The 15,945-nt window shown below is 48.3% G+C and overlaps 2 protein-coding genes across 2 annotated transcripts; one reads left to right on the forward strand and one right to left on the reverse strand.

Moving 5' to 3' along the window:
* The first annotated feature begins 543 nt into the window (after nt 1-543).
* Nucleotides 544-2,881, forward strand: LOC125545446 (amino acid permease 6-like). Its single transcript, XM_048709383.1, has 6 exons — nt 544-734; nt 885-1,118; nt 1,194-1,287; nt 1,412-1,763; nt 1,910-2,134; nt 2,236-2,881. The coding sequence occupies exons 1-6, from the start codon at nt 653-655 to the stop codon at nt 2,662-2,664; spliced, it is 1,416 nt and encodes a 471-aa protein (XP_048565340.1). The 5' UTR covers nt 544-652; the 3' UTR covers nt 2,665-2,881.
* A 50-nt stretch (nt 2,882-2,931) lies between these two features.
* Nucleotides 2,932-8,226, reverse strand: LOC125545445 (receptor protein-tyrosine kinase CEPR2-like). Its single transcript, XM_048709382.1, has 3 exons — nt 7,980-8,226; nt 4,053-6,119; nt 2,932-3,581 (listed from the first exon to the last, which is right to left on the reverse strand). Exon 2 carries the CDS (start codon nt 6,108-6,110, stop codon nt 4,059-4,061), a length of 2,052 nt encoding a protein of 683 aa, XP_048565339.1. The 5' UTR covers nt 6,111-6,119; nt 7,980-8,226; the 3' UTR covers nt 2,932-3,581; nt 4,053-4,058.
* Between the last annotated feature and the right edge of the window lie 7,719 nt (nt 8,227-15,945).

Below are 15,945 nucleotides of genomic sequence, written 5' to 3' on the forward strand. Positions count from 1 at the left end.
TACAATCATCAGGGTGGATTCTGCAATTTGGTACTTTTGCTTTCATGAGCAATTAATGACCAATGTAGTTTTTTTTTAATACAGTACAATCACAGTCGCTCACATACACAAGCATACATTCACCCCTATAATCGTATGCACGCACACCATACTGCTATGAGCACCTTCGAGAGATTGAGCCGACCTAGCATCTTAAGATTTTACAAAGTCAGCATCGACAGCTCACGGTCAAGGGGAATGTCTCCTCCCACTGATGAACATCGCCGGAAGCATAAAATAATTTCAAAAATAATGCGAGCACCAATGTCAAATCTAAGACTTAACCTCTGGTGGACCGAGAATACCAGTATCCATCCAAATATAGATTGGTTCAACGACCAATGTAGTTAACGCAGTGATTTAATGAGTCGGGGCATTGGATCCGAACCCTGCCCAATGGAGTCCGACGGCGCCGAACCTGGAATGCCGGTGTTGTACAGGTCAGAGTGCCGGCCCTATCATCAGAGCTCCCGTTTAAAGCCCAGCCCCAGCTCTGCTCCGAGTCCTATAAATACGTACCGACCAAACCCCCGTCCTGGTGCTTCATTGCCTTGCCGCACCCGTCCCTCTGACTCCCACACCCCCACGCCACGCCACGCCACGCGGCGAGAAGATGGACAAGCACGCCGCCGCCGACGCCGCCGCCGCCGCAGCAGCAGCAGAGGACGTCGAGACGGGCGAGCACGAGCGCAAAGGTGCGCCGCCCCTCCTCTCGATTTCCTTTTGCCTGGTTTATAGGGGCGTTTGTGTAACGGCTTTAGCGTGCACGATTATTCCTCCTGGGGGTTTGGATTGATCGGCCCCGGCGGCGGCGGCGGCGGTCTTTGTTTGTTCGTTCGTTGCAGGGACGGTATGGACGGCGACGGCGCACATTGTGACGGCGGTGATCGGCTCCGGCGTGCTGGCGCTGGCGTGGAGCGTGGCGCAGCTGGGGTGGGTGGCCGGGCCGCTCGCGCTGGTGGGCTTCGCGTGCGTCACCTACTACACCTCCACGCTGCTCGCCAACGCCTACCGCGCGCCCGACCCCGTCACCGGCGCCCGGAACCACACCTACACCGACGCCGTCCGATCCTACCTCAGTACGTGTCCCCCTCTGTTCCTCCACACGCAAAACAGCAAGGATTCTGAACCCAATGCCTGAAACTTTTCCCCAGGTCCCAGAGAGGTGTTCATGTGCGGGATCGCCCAGTACGGCAACCTGTGGGGCACCATGGTCGGCTACACCATCACCGCCACCATCAGCATGGTGTGAGTATCATCAAACCAACAACCAAAATTCAGTCCACCTCCTCATCACGAATCAAACTACCAAAGTACGTGACAAGTTATCATTCAGGGACATGCTGAATCCTGTTTTTTTCTCTGTTTCTAGTGCGATCAGGAGGTCGGACTGCGTGCACGAGAACGGCCAGGGCGCGCGCTGCGACGCGCCGGGCACCGTGCTCATGCTCGCCTTCACCGTGGTCCAGGTGGTGCTGTCCCAGTTCCCCGGCCTGGAGCACATCACGTGGCTGTCGGTCGTCGCGGCGGTCATGTCGTTCGCCTACTCCTTCATCGGGCTCGCGCTCTCGGTGACGGAGTGGGCGTCGCACGGCCTCCGGCCCGACGGGAGGATCGCAGGCGCCACCGCGGCGTCGTCCAGCAAGAAGACGTGGGACGTGCTCCTTGCCCTTGGGAACATTGCCTTTGCCTACACTTTCGCAGAAGTGCTCATTGAGATCCAGGTAAGCATGGATGATGATGATTCAGATACTCAAACTCCAGAAATTACATGTTTGATCAGAATTCAGATACACATGTTTTTGTTTCAGAACATTACTCCAGGTGGCAATGTTTTTTGTCAGTAACTTCTTACCTGTTTTGCTTGCAGGATACACTGAAGTCCCCACCATCTGAGCACAAGACCATGAAGAAGGCAGCAATGTATGGAATCGGAGCCACCACCATATTCTACATCTCCGTTGGCTGCGCCGGATATGCCGCATTTGGTTCAGATGCTCCCGGCAACATCCTTACGGCCCCCGGATTAGGGCCATTCTGGCTCGTCGACATCGCCAACATGTGCCTCATCCTCCACCTTATTGGGGCATATCAGGTCAGTGCATCTCAATCAGAAATTGAGAATTTGCATATTCCATAATATTGACAAGCTGAACTGTTCAACAACTTGGAACTAAAATGCTTTCCTCAATGCAGGTCTATGCACAGCCCATATTCGCTACAGCAGAGAGGTGGATTGTCTCCAGGTGGCCAGACACCAAGTTCATCAGCAGCGCATACACCGTCAGCATCCCGCTCATGCAGCGAGGCTCGGTGACCGTCGCGCCCTACAAGCTCGTCCTACGGACGGTCATAGTTATTGCAACAACTGTGGTGGCAATGATGATACCGTTCTTCAACGCGGTGCTAGGGCTCCTCGGCGCGTTCAGCTTCTGGCCGCTAACCGTGTACTTCCCCATAAGCATGCACATTGCCCAGGGGAAGATCACCAAGGGGACCAAGTGGTATCTCCTGCAAGGTTTGAGCATGGTCTGCCTGATGATCTCAGTGGCAGTGGGGATAGGCTCTGTGAGCGACATCGTGGATAGCCTGAAGGTCTCCACCCCTTTCAAAACTGTCAGCTAGAGGATGTACAAGACTTGTAGAATAGCGGTTGAATCTGTAGGCTGAGTCTCTGTACTGTATCGTATCATTTTTCTCTGATGTCCACGTATCGGGATGTGATATCCGATCAGTTCCGCAAAGATTTGGAGCTAACAGCTTAGCTGGATCGGTTGTAATGACCCATTGGCTTGTTTCTACTACCTCTAAATAAACTTGCAAGAATGACTAACATGTGAAATAGGAAGTACTGTGTTAAAGACAAGCTCCTCTTTGATAAAATCGAGCCCATTCAAAGTAGTCGAAATTGGACTACACTGCTATGTTTCATCATTATCACAGTTCAGTACAGTAAATCACCATCTAGCATTTTTACAGAAACTGCAAGCTATATGACTGAATTTATACATAAACTGCTGCAGATACATGACCTATGAGGCTACCACAGAGGCCACTACACCTCCAGAGTATTATTAACAGCCTTCTAGTTACTTGCTTCCAGCTCACTAGTAATACATTCTAATCTGCTACTTCAGTGTTGTTGCTATTCTGAGTGTAAAGGTCCTCATCTTGTTGATGGTGGCATCTTACAAAGAAAAGGTAGCCTGCTTTTACTTATTATTCCTGTTCTTTGCCCTCCGAATACGGAAGTAGAATCATTGTCAATAAGCATTTTCACAACTTCTCTCATCGTCGGTCGCTCAGAAGGGGCTCGAACAATTTAGACAAGGGCAATGTTAAAGACCTTCATTATATCTTCTGACGCATAGTTGCCAACTTATAGATCAAACTGCTGCAGTTACGGGATCAAACCCAGGACACAGTTTCCAGTTCACCTTCAAACTGGTAGTCTGTCCAGCTACGTCCACTAAGAAACTCTGACGGCACAAGACTAGAGTTTACGTCACTCTCTTCTCGCGCCTTGAGAGAATACGGAAGCCCTGCAGTTCAGAGATAAGCTGACGTAAGACTTAAATCTTCATACTGATATCTTTAAGGTGAATATATGCATCTAAAGAGTAAGTAATATTTCACTTGTTAATGTTACTACTCAAATATACATGGATAGGTCTACTTTAATGACTTGATACCAAAACGTGTAAGGATATTATGAAGAAATTAAAAGACAAACTGCGTCCATTTAACATATATTGGTATCAAGTGAAAGATACTACATCAATTATACTGCTTTAATAGTCAAATTAAATAGTTAGTGCTTCACTTCATTAGACGGTGTTATTTACCAGGACAGGACAAGATGAATAATAGAGTAGTTGAGTTTGGGTAGCACTGGCAAAATATTTTCTACAGTACTTGCACAGAAGACTAAACGTTAAACCGTTACAGCATTAATAACTACAAAAAAGATGTAAAGATAAGTCGATGTAAGTGACAGGATGTCTCGAACTTACAGTGAGCTATGTAACCATGGGTACCGGCAAAGCAGCTGATGGATTGACCCCTCGCACATGGAAGGACTCGACAATCCACTTTGAGTCACTGTCATCACCACTCTCAGTGTCTTGCTTTCTGTTGAAATCCTCAAGCCTGTTATTTTCATATCTCAGACATGCCAATCCAGATAAGAGAACAACCAAAGAGGTCACCATGATCAGCACAGCAAAAAGCCGCCTCCGTGAAAAGCTATGATGGTTGTCAATCCACTGGCAAGGGCGTAAACTGGTGCCTGATTGCCTCCAGCCTTCTGAAGTGGCAGTGACACATAGGTCAGAGTTTTCAGAGAATGCATCATCTCCGGCAATCATCAGGAGCTGTGGGGGGATTGGTCCAGACAAATTGTTGTGAGAGAAATCAACATAGGTTGGCCTCAGTGACTGCAATGCATCAGGGATTTCACCAGAGATCATGTTATGGGATAGATTGAGTGAATCCAGAATCAAAAGGGAGCCAACTGTGTCAGGGATTTGGCCAGACAAAGAATTCTCTGCAAGATCAAGGTCAACTAGGCTGTCGCACAAACCAATTTCTGGTGGTATTGACCCTTCTAATGCATTCTGTTCCAAATGCAGGTATGACAATTGCTTCAGGTTACCAATGTGTGCAGGGATTTGGCCAGAGAATCTGTTGTTGGAAGCAACCAGCTTCTTCAGCTGAGGGAGATTTCCCAGCTCCATTGGAAGTTCACTAGAGAAGTTGTTGTTCTGAACAAGCAGCTGGGTTAGGGTGGCTGAAATGCCTATATCAGAAGATATTCCTCCAATAAATCCATTGTCAGCAACATCAATGATGACAGCATTAGGCAATCCCCATATGCCATGAGGAATGCTCCCACTGAACTGATTTTGGCTTACTCTAAACCTCTCTAGAGTCTTGCAAGAAGAGTAGGAGGTGGGGAATTCACCTGAGAAGTTGTTGCTCAAAGCCAGTAAGAACTGCAGTTTGTCGCTTTGGCACAGGAACTTCGGAAATTCACCGGTAAAATAATTCTCTGATATGTCAATTGTATTGAGTGGTGAGAATCTGCCAAGGTTGGCAGGAAAGTTTCCTGAGAATTGATTTTCATAAGTTGAAAATGACTCAAGAAACTCCCAGTTCCCCAGTCCTTCAGGAAGCTCACCATAGAAGTTGTTCCTGTAGACGTGGAAGATCTTAAGATTCTTCAGTCTAGCAATTTCCTTGGGCAGTACACCAGTAAGTTGATTATGAGACACATCAAATTCAGATAACAATGTCAGGTGTACAAGCTCAGGAGGAATTTCACCAGTCAGGTTGTTCTGGTAGAGCTCAATCTTCCACAGGTTGCGCAAGTTGGATATCGCCTTCGGGAACACACCGGTCATCTGATTGCGCGAGAAGTCCAGAGTCCCAAGTGACTCCAAGTCAAAGACTGAAGCTGGTATCTCTCCTCTAAGGTTGCATTGCCCCAAGAATAGCCATGTCAGATTCTTCAGGAGTCCAATGCTTTCAGGAACACCACCTTCATCGAAACTGTTCTCTCCTAGGCCCAATTCAGTTAGGCCTGATAATTTGCTGATCCACACAGGAAATGCACCAGAAAACCCATTTGTTGATAAATCAAGAACTTGCAGTTTGAGCAATGATGAAAGATCAGGCAATTGGCCTGTCAAGCTGTTCATTGACAAATTAAGAACTTGCAAATTTGTGCAGTTGGTCAGTGCAGCAGGGATAATGCCTGAGATGGAATTTGCACTGAGGTCCAAAGTATGCAACTGGTGGAGAACAGAAAATGATGGTGATATTGTGCCTGACAGCGAGGCATTTGAGAGTGACACTCCTGTGACCTCACCAGAAATTTCATGGCACGTTACACCGTGAAATTGGCACGGCGAGTGAGATTCATCCCAGTTGCTCATGTAATTCTGTGGATCCTGCAAATGAATTTTGATGTCGAGGAGTGCGTCTTTTTCCAGACGTAAAGATGTAGATATCCCAACATTGGCAAATAGTAGAATGCACCAGAAATATATCTGAAGAGGCGAGGTTGACATCCTGTGTACCTGAAAATAAGGGATCCTAAACATTAGTCACCAGAAATATATCTGAGGAGGTGAGGTTGACCTGCATAATGTGTACCTAGAAATAAGGGATCCTAAAAATTAGTGTGGACACACTGGATCTGATGAAGGTATAAATGCCTAGACGATATTTCCACAGAAGTGGATACTGCTTAAATTCCAGAAACGAATGAAAGCAGTTTGCAGTTGGCTATCACCATAGTTGTACCCGAACTTTTATCGCAGTTGATGGAAATTGAAGTGTGAAAAGACTTCAAGACAAATCACTGTGCCAAATCTTGGTGCTGAATAATCGTGGGGACCAAGCTACTAAAGAGATACTAGTTCTTGTTAGCCTAGGCTCCTAGCAAATACCAGTATCAGTCTTCTCATGCTCTAATTCTTCAGCAACAGAAATGTACTCTCTGAATACCAAAATCTCTTCTAAGTTTCTAAGCACTGCAGATTTTTACATAAACTTATGCAGATATTTTAGCAGGTACTGTACATTAATTGGATATACCCCTATCTTTTCCCGGCCTCTCGGTCTCGGATCACTAGAACCGGATCTTGGATGTGTTCATACTTCATGTCGACATTCGACTCGATCATTCAGCAAGTGGTCGCACAGAACAATTTGATTCCCAGAGCAGAACAAAGGTCCTTATTACCGTTGTCTCTAGCACATACGGCCATTTTCTTCGGTCAAAAAAGAAAAGAAAAGAAAAACATATGGCCATTGTCTAGTATTGCGTCACACGACGGCGAAATGCGAGTTCTGGTGCCTGCAGTTCCATCTACAGCAGATCGTTGCCGACCACACACGACCGAACGGTGCAGGGGCGCAGCGACACTCTACTACATGATCTCATCTGCAAACGGGCGAAGTTCCACGCTTTCTGCATGCATCATCTTGGCACGGAGCTAACCTATGTTTTGTCAAGTACTGATGAACACCAGCACATCGCCGTCAGCGGCATGAACCATGCGTATGGAATGCTGATTCCTCTGTCCAATGCCCCTAACCAGTCGCAGCAATATTTCTCCATTGGTCTCTACTTCTCTTGGTCAGAAGAGCTACTCTACGATAATTAATAATATGGCCATGTGTTTCGTCTCACAAAAAAATGTCCATGTGGCAGACTACCGCTTCCCGGGAAAAGCAATCAGAGTACATGATATGAATCAAGAAATGCATCAAAAAGCAATACAACATTATTATGACTAAAGTGAGCTATATACATCAAGCCATACTTATATAGTACTCCCTCCATTTACAAATACAGGACGTTGTAACTTTTTTGTGAATCGGATGTGTATAGACATGTTTTAGTGTCTTTGTTCACTTATTTTAACTAGTATATAGTCCATATTGAAATATCCAAAACATCTTATAATGACGAACGGAGGAGGTATGTGGCTCCATACTCTCTAGTACAATAAACTAGTAAAGTTTTTGTTTCAAAAAGGAGGGAAAACCCCGGCTCGTGCATCAATTGATGCATGCAGCCCTCTATTGTTTTGAAGTAAGTTTTAACGCCCAAAACTACCAAAGCAGTAAAGTACATATATAGGTACTCGATCAATCCTGCTACTCCCTCCGTACCAGTGCATTAGGCACCTCACGAAAACCAGATTTTCCCATCAAAGCGGTAAAGTACTTTCTCCGTAAACAAATATAGGACGTTTTATAGGTAGCTAAGTATGTCAACAAATATAAGACGTACTGTATATATTAGGAGCGAGCACATGCATAGGTACTCAATCAATCCTGCTAGTACCAAAACTTGTCCGCGTACCAAATGGAGAAATGTAACCGCACACAAAAGGCAGGGCACAGCACAGGGGAACGAAGGAACGCACCGGCTGCAGGAAGGCAGGAGACGCGGGCGGAATTCCTTGGCCTGGATCGAAGCAGCAGAGTGCCAGAGGAGGAGAGGGAGAGATAGAGAGGAACCGGCGGGCGAGCTCTGGGCTATAAGCAGTGGAGCGAGAGAGACGGAGCAGAGGAGAGCGGCCACGGAGGCAGGAGGTGCGGGCGCCTCTAGCTTTCCTTTGGGTCGCGGCGCGGAAATGCTCTGAAGCCTCTGCTCCGTCTGATGCGCCGGCCGGCGTATATATAGCGGTGGCGGTTCATTGCGTCTCGGGATTCGCACTTGCACGCCCGCCCCTGCGTGGTGGGCGCGACAGGGACGGATTTTACACTGCGCGGGGACCAAGCGCGACGGGCTCCGTCCCGTCCAGCCCCACCCGCGCGCGCCGGAATCTTCTATCCTGTGGTGGATCGCGGGAGGCTGCGGCGGGCGGCATCGCTGGTGGTCTGGTGACTGGTGGAGGCTGCCATCCACTGGCTGAAAGTGAAAGCAACGGCCGCGTCGCGCAGCTCCCGCCCGGTCTCCGCCCCGGCCGTGCCCGTGCCCGTGCCCGTGCCAACGTGCCGCGCCCCCGTGCCCGCGCGTCGACGGGCGCTGAGTCACCGGCACTAGAACGCCGGTCGATCGAGAGGAGTAGTGCTGAGCTCAACTGTTGTTCCTCTCCACACTGTTGTGCCTTCGTGAAAAACCAAGTGTAAACGAACGGAGCAGGGCGGTCGATTTTTCTGAACCTCCGAAATGCCCCCCTCCCGTTTCAACCACGGTAGGTGAGGTAGGTTCATGGAAAACGAAGCGCCAATCAGCAGGTCTCGGACTCTAGCTAGCTAAGAGACGATAACGCCACCAGCAGAAATTCGAGTCAAAGATCTGCCGAGCCAGCTCACTGCCCTACTAGAAGCAAACGCTACAGGTGCAGATAACCCATAACAATTGCACGGCCGAAAGCTGCAGATCATGACCAGATCATGGGCAAATACTATAATCATCCCGTGCCTCTTGGCCAGATTCTCTGCAGATCACGCACGTACTCGTATATTATCAGATAAGTTCCTCGTCTTGATGCAGATAAAGAACTGCAATCAGCAGCCAAGGCGATCTGTCTGGGTGGTGTTTTGCAACAGACCAAAGAACACAGTTTTATACCGGCGCGACTGATTGGATTGCGACGTGAACCCCGTGAACTGCCTGCCGGGCAGCAGACCATGCGCAAGCAGGACGGATGCCCTGACTGATTGCAAAATAATGCCTGCCATGTCAATCTACTAATGAATACTCCTATATGTCAAACAATAGAGCGTAAGTTAAACCGCCATTGCATCAGCTTCTAGTGCTGCGACAGCGAAATGATCCCCTGCTTGACTTGTTCCTGTGTCCAACTTTAATTATTCGGAGCAGTGGACGTCCCTGCTGAAGAACATGTTTGCTAGTTGCCCCCAAAAATAGATTGGGTCAGTCGATTTGCTAGGGCCAATCTGAGCCGTTAGATAGAGAGCTAAGTCCATATTATATCCCTAAATTGTCTAAGAAACAACCCCGAACATCAAAATCGTCTACTTTGCAACTTCGAACTCCGAAAACCAGACAACTATCAACCCTCCTCTCTTGAAACTACTTTTTTTTGGCTGTTTTGACCAGTCGACCGTTCAAGCACCCATCCTAGTCAGCTGCCACGTCAGCCCCTTTTTGTTCAAAAGTTGACCCAAAATTTGAAAGTGCCCAAAAAAATCAGAAAACAATTCTAAAAAATGAGCACTACTGTGCTAATCATTCTAGGAAAGTTTCGATCTTTTTGCCAAACAGACTAAAAAATATAGGAAAAATACATATTCAGAGTAAATTTTGATAAAATTCTGGATCCTAAATGAAAATGCCCATAAAATGTTGAAAACATACTTAAAAAAATGAAAACTACCGTGCTGATCATTCCGAGAAAGTCTTAGTCTTGTTTGCCAAATAGATTAAAAATTAGTACGGTGGTTTTAGATATCTAGGTTACATGGCGATCGAGTTGGGTGCTGACTAGGCGGTCTATTTCATAGACCGGTAACAATTCAAGGTTGGCATATGGGCTCCTCCTCCAGTGCGCTGGTTTAGGCGGATTCGATTATCTCTTCTACCTCCAACCGTTCTTCTTCCTCTTGCAGCATACTGCCACCGGGCGGGCTGCCTGTTGCAGGCGCCTCCCGTGCCAACCTCATTGCCCCCACCGCCACCCCGACCATTTATCTAAATCAACGCACCATGATATTTTCATAGCAAGTCTGCACACCCTACACCCATAACTATCAACCTTCTAACTTGCCCCTGAGCCGTGTTGTCTCTAGATGCGGTTCTTCCTGACTGAGGCCTTGCTGGTGTCCCAGGTCTCCCTACGCTCTCCCTGGCAGCGCCGTCAGTGGCCTTGGTGCTACACCTCTTCTCCGCATTCCTTTTGCGATGAATCGACTGACCCAAATTCAAAAATCAGGAACTCATCTTTAGCTAAACAATTTTTAGAAAGGTCTACACGAGTGCAAGCTCCATAGGGCACATAAAGGGGCAGGGTACAAAGTTGATGCCACAAGAATGGTAGTGATCGGAGCCAACCGTACCCTCTTAGAGGTCGATACCCCCACGGACGACCACAACGTTCTGGCGAGGCAAGGCACATACATCAACAAAGGACCAACATAGCCGAGACCACATCGCAAACACCGGTTGGTGTGCTGCCCATGTAGTCCCAAAGCCATAGACAAGACACCACCTCGACGACCTCGAGCCAAATGCCCGAAGAGGAGCTCCGATCACAAAAACGAAGGCAAGAAGACCGCCAGAAGGACCAGGCGGAATATGTAGACACCAAGCTAAACCACACTGAGGACTGTCATTCTAGGTTGTCGGAATGCATTTCCATCATGTATGGTTGTGTGCATTGTCGATGCAGAGATCAGGGGTAAACCCTCCAATTTTTTTTTAAAAAACGATTCTATGATTTTACCATTCAAATTGATTGGATTGATTCTACGATTCTTGTTAGACAAATCCGACATGTCGCCACTGAAGTCAAGGGGAATATGAATGAAAAATTACTACAGGAAAGATTTCGAGGAATTCTGCGAGCTGCAGCTAAATATTGGTGGATTGTTCGGCGGCGCCTCTGGTCAAATCTGGCTAGTGCATCCGGCGGTGGTGGTCATCTCCTTTGTCGGAGGTGGTTGGCCTGAGGCTGGATGGCCAGATCTCGAGATCCGTCATCTTGTCCCGGCTACGAGTCGGGAAGACAGAGTTGCTGGTGAAAACCGAGCCGATGGCAGGCGATGGCGGCGTTCTGCGCCGTTACCTTGATGAACCCATCGTCGTGTAACTTCTGTCGACCCACTCGTGCTGCTCTGGGGGAACCCTAGGATCTGGTCTTCTAGATCGGACGATGGTGGTACTGCGGTGTCGTTTCTCTCTTGTGAGCATCGTTGATGGAGCAGCGCTGGAAGACAGGGGCAGGAGGTGGAGCGGCTTCGTCTTGCACAGAGCTTCGGTGGAGATGTCAAGTCATGCCTAGCCGGCAGGTGCTACGCTATGTCATGCCTGGTCGGCAGGTGCTACGCACGACAGATCCTCCAGAATCTTCGCGTCTGGATCGACGAGCGCAGGGCAGTGGCGTCGTTGGGCGTTGTGGCGACGTCGACGGATGGACAGACTGGCAAGGATGATGCAGATCTCTCTCTTGAAGATGGGTCAGCGGTCCAATGATGATGACGGCTTCTAAAACATGTGCATGTGGTGTACGGTTTAGGTCTGCTGCTGCACCGGCTATTCATTCCGATACGTTACGTGGATAGATCGGCAACGACACCGGTTTTAGATATGGGAGTGAGAGCACTCCACATTATCGAGTTTTGTAGGTGTGAATGGTTGCTTTGGGTGGCTTCATGTATGTTCTTATTAGACGTATGTTGAATAATAAATAAAGATGACTGTATCCATCGGTTGATGCAGAGGCTGGGGGTTTTAATCTTCTTTCTTTTAAAAAAAACTAGATATTTAAGTGGAATCAAGCACAGAATATAAGCTGACCTAAAGCTGCATTGTCATGGAACAGTCAATCCGATTGGAGTATCTTCATAAATCTGGGGGACCAATTACGTTTTCCATTATTGCAGTTATGTTGTGACACCACCTTTGGCTCATGCATGTTCCACTCGAGTGGGTTCTTGTCACAAACATCGTCCGTACTAGTAGCATCTCTAGCCTCTTGACATGCACCCAGCGACACCTGCTTTTGGTGCCACTATATGTCTGGACTATCGTCCATCGATCACTCGTCTCGGCACGTCGGCAAACTCTGCAATAATGCGGCTGCACGTGTAGATCCAACGGCTAGCGATACGTCCGTGTTTGCTGTTTCCAGAGGCCCTCAATGCTGGTGGTTAAGGTACTGTCAAGAGTTCGCATGTCTATCTGCATATGTTGCGCATCTTCATGGCCCATGAGCCTACGTGGCCACTCAGATGCAGAGGGAAGCACTGACGGGGCAATTATTCAGGTCGAGTCAGCGTCTCAACAGCAACGGGGATATCGGATCCATCGAGGAGATTCTTGGGCGGTCAATTCACGATGATTCTGCAAGCGCTTTAGCATCATGGAAGATCAGATATTTGTGTTAGCAGTGGGAAAACGTTGGAGAGATGACGCGATCGGTCGTCTTCTGAATCTGAAGCCTAGATCTAAGACAGTAACAGCTTAACTTCCATGCTAAAACTTGCCTTGTCAGAGATCACACATGACATTAGGAGTCAGAGTCAGCTGCACGAGGGGTGCTTATCTGCAGAATGTAGATCGAGAAAACCGGGTGGCTTTGGGCAGCAAGCTATCAGCCTATCCTGATCTCTTCACTTGAGCAAGTTGACGTCTGATCCTCGTCTCGGCCTCCGCTTAAATTATTCTATTGCCAATGATGACTGGGATCAATGATTATTCCGTTGTTTCCCAGCACCGCCAGACTGCAGTCCCTCCACCGTTCCGTGCGCGAGATGGATGACTGAACCAACTTGGATGGTAGTCGGAGGCCATGTCAGGTCGCCTCTAGCGACAATGAGCAAAACTGTGTGTGCACCAGTACCCGCCTAACTTAGCAAAAGCGCGCGCATGCAAACCAAAGAAAGGCCTTGCTAAAAAGCGAAAGCAAAAAGAGCGCGCGTGCGACGGCAACGTCTCGTCTCGGACGATCGATCGCTCGCTCGCTCGCCGAGGCCAGGAGGCCGCCGGCGTGGCTTCCTGTTGCACGCGGGGCAGCTGAAAGGGACGAAACGAGAAAGCGGGCGGGCGACTAGCTCGTAGGAAAGCTCCGGCCGTCCCGTGTTGATCCTCCACTGCGGATCGATCATTGGTGTCGTGTGCAGCATGGCTCGTCGCGGTCGTCCGAGCAATTTGCGTCTCCACTTGGGTCGATCCTCCGCTGATCGGGCGCCTCCTCTGTTCTCTGACGGTCGCGTCGGTCGACTGGTCGAGGGTGTCAAACTGTCCATCGCCGTGGAGTTTTATCCTGGGAGCAGACCACCGATCGATCGAGCATGGGGCATTCCGCCCGGCCGTGCGCCGCCAGAGGCAGAGCGCGACATGTCGTGTGACGTCCGTGTCGGGCTTGTCTCCGGATCCTCCGAGAGATCGATAGATCAGACGAAGATTTCCGTGTCGACGGCACTGTTTACCGGCGAGGGACAGACGTGACGACTCATCACAGGTAAATCGTCCGACGAGACGCGGCTCAATCTGACCCTAGAATACGAGCACGAGCGGGACGTACAGGAAGTGTGCAACTCGTGTTTACGTCGGCATCGTGCGTGCCACACGATCGAGCGGGCGACGCCGTCACGATCGATGCACGCAAGCACTTTGCGCTTGTTCCAACAATCAAAATCGGCTCGAGTAAAGCCTGCACAGGTTGAGATCTTTTGAAACGGAAGAAAACCATAGAAGACTTGAATGAAAATGAGCGTCCTGCAACCTCACGCAATAGCTGAATAAAATAAGTAGTAGGAATCAGAAATAAATTACAGGTCCTTAGACCACCTACCAACGACTACAAATACTAGAGTGAACCAAAGGCACGTCGCCGTCATCGTCCCTTCATTACGGAGGCGGACAAACATTATTATAATAGATAGTAAGAAAGTCGCCGTGCTAAGAGTATCTACAGCCGGACTTGTCAAATCCAACCCCTCAAACACGGACGTGTCCGTGAGCAGTGGCCGATCACACCTCATATTTACTTCTCTGCATCTGGATACCATATATTTGAAATCTTAAATCCGTAGAAAGCATGTGAGTAAGCAAATCCTATGTAGATCAACCTATACCACCCTAATCCACATAGGAGATGTCCACTATCTCCGTGCCCGGTTCCGGGTACATGGTGGCGGCTGCTCCGCATCGGCCTCCGCCTCTATCTCTGTGCCAAGTTCGGAAAAGCACGTCAGTCTTCACCTGTTCCTGCCCGTTGGCCTCCACATAGGCCTCATCCTGGATGGAATCCAGGATGGCCTGCTGCTTCGCCATCTCGGCCGCTTGGGCGACCGCGAACTCCGCCTCCGCGTCCTTCATGTTGAAGCCCGGAGCCGGTGCCGGCTGCTCCGCCTTGTCCTCGTCCGGATCCGCCACAACCATCGGAGTCGACTGTGCCTCCTCTTCCTCCTCCTCTTCCGGCTCCGATGAGTGATAACCCACAAGTATAGGGGATCGCAACAGTTTTCGAGGATAGAGTATTCAACCCAAATTTATTGATTCGATACAAGGGGAGCCAAAAAATATTCTTTAGTATTAGCAGCTGAGTTGTCAATTCAACCACACCTAAAAGGTTTAATATCTGCAACAAAGTATTTAGTACCAAAGTAATATAGAAGTAACGGTAACGGTGACAAAAGCAACAGTAGCAGTTTTGTAGTGATTGTAACAGCAGTAGCACGAAAGTAACTTAGCAAAGATCAATATGTGACGAACTCGTAGATAATGGATCGGCAATGATAATTGTGTCAAATGATATTCATCATGTAGTAATCATAACCTAGGGTGACACAGAACTAACTCCAATTCATCAATATAATGTAGGCATGTATCCCGTATATAGTCATATGTGTTTATGGAAAAGAACTTGCATGACATCTTTTGTCCTACCCTCCCATTGGCAGTGGGGTCCTAATGAAAACTAAGGGATATTAAGGCCTCCTAATAGAGAACCGGAACAAAGCATTAGCACTTAGTGAATACATGAACTCTTCAAACTACGGTAATCACCGGAAAGAATCTCAATTATTGTCACATTGGGGTATGCAGATCATAACTCGTAATAGGTGTCTACAACTTGCAAGATAGGATCAAGAACACAAATATATTCATGAAAACATAATAGGTTCGGATATGAAATCATGGCACTCTGGCCCTAGTGACAAGCATTAAGCATTGCGAAGTCGTAACAACATCAATCTCAGAACATAGTGGATACTAGGGATCAAACCCTAACAAAACTAACTCGATTACATGATAAATCTCATCCAACTCATCACCGTCCAGCAAGGCTACGATGGAGTTACTCATGCACGACGGTGAGCATCATGAAATTGATGACGAAGGAAGGTTGGTGATGATGATGGCGACGAATGTTGGTGTCAAAACCGGCGGATCTCGGGTAGGGGGTCCCGAACTGTGCGTCTAGGATCGATGGTAACAGGAGACGGGGGACACAATGTTACCCAGGTTCGGACCCTCTCTATGGAGGTAATACCCTACTTCCTGCTTGATTGATCTTGATGAATATGAGTATTACAAGAGTTGATCTACCACGAGATCGTAATGGCTAAACCCTAAAACTCTAGCCTGGCTATGATTATGTGTATCTATCTACGGACCTAGCCCTCCGGTTTATATAGACACGGGAGGGATCTAGGGTTACACAAGGTTGGTTACAAAGAAAGGAATATTCATAT

The sequence above is a fragment of the Triticum urartu genome, chromosome 3, assembly GCF_003073215.2.
Source record: "Triticum urartu cultivar G1812 chromosome 3, Tu2.1, whole genome shotgun sequence".
In the NCBI taxonomy this organism is placed as follows: domain Eukaryota; kingdom Viridiplantae; phylum Streptophyta; class Magnoliopsida; order Poales; family Poaceae; genus Triticum; species Triticum urartu.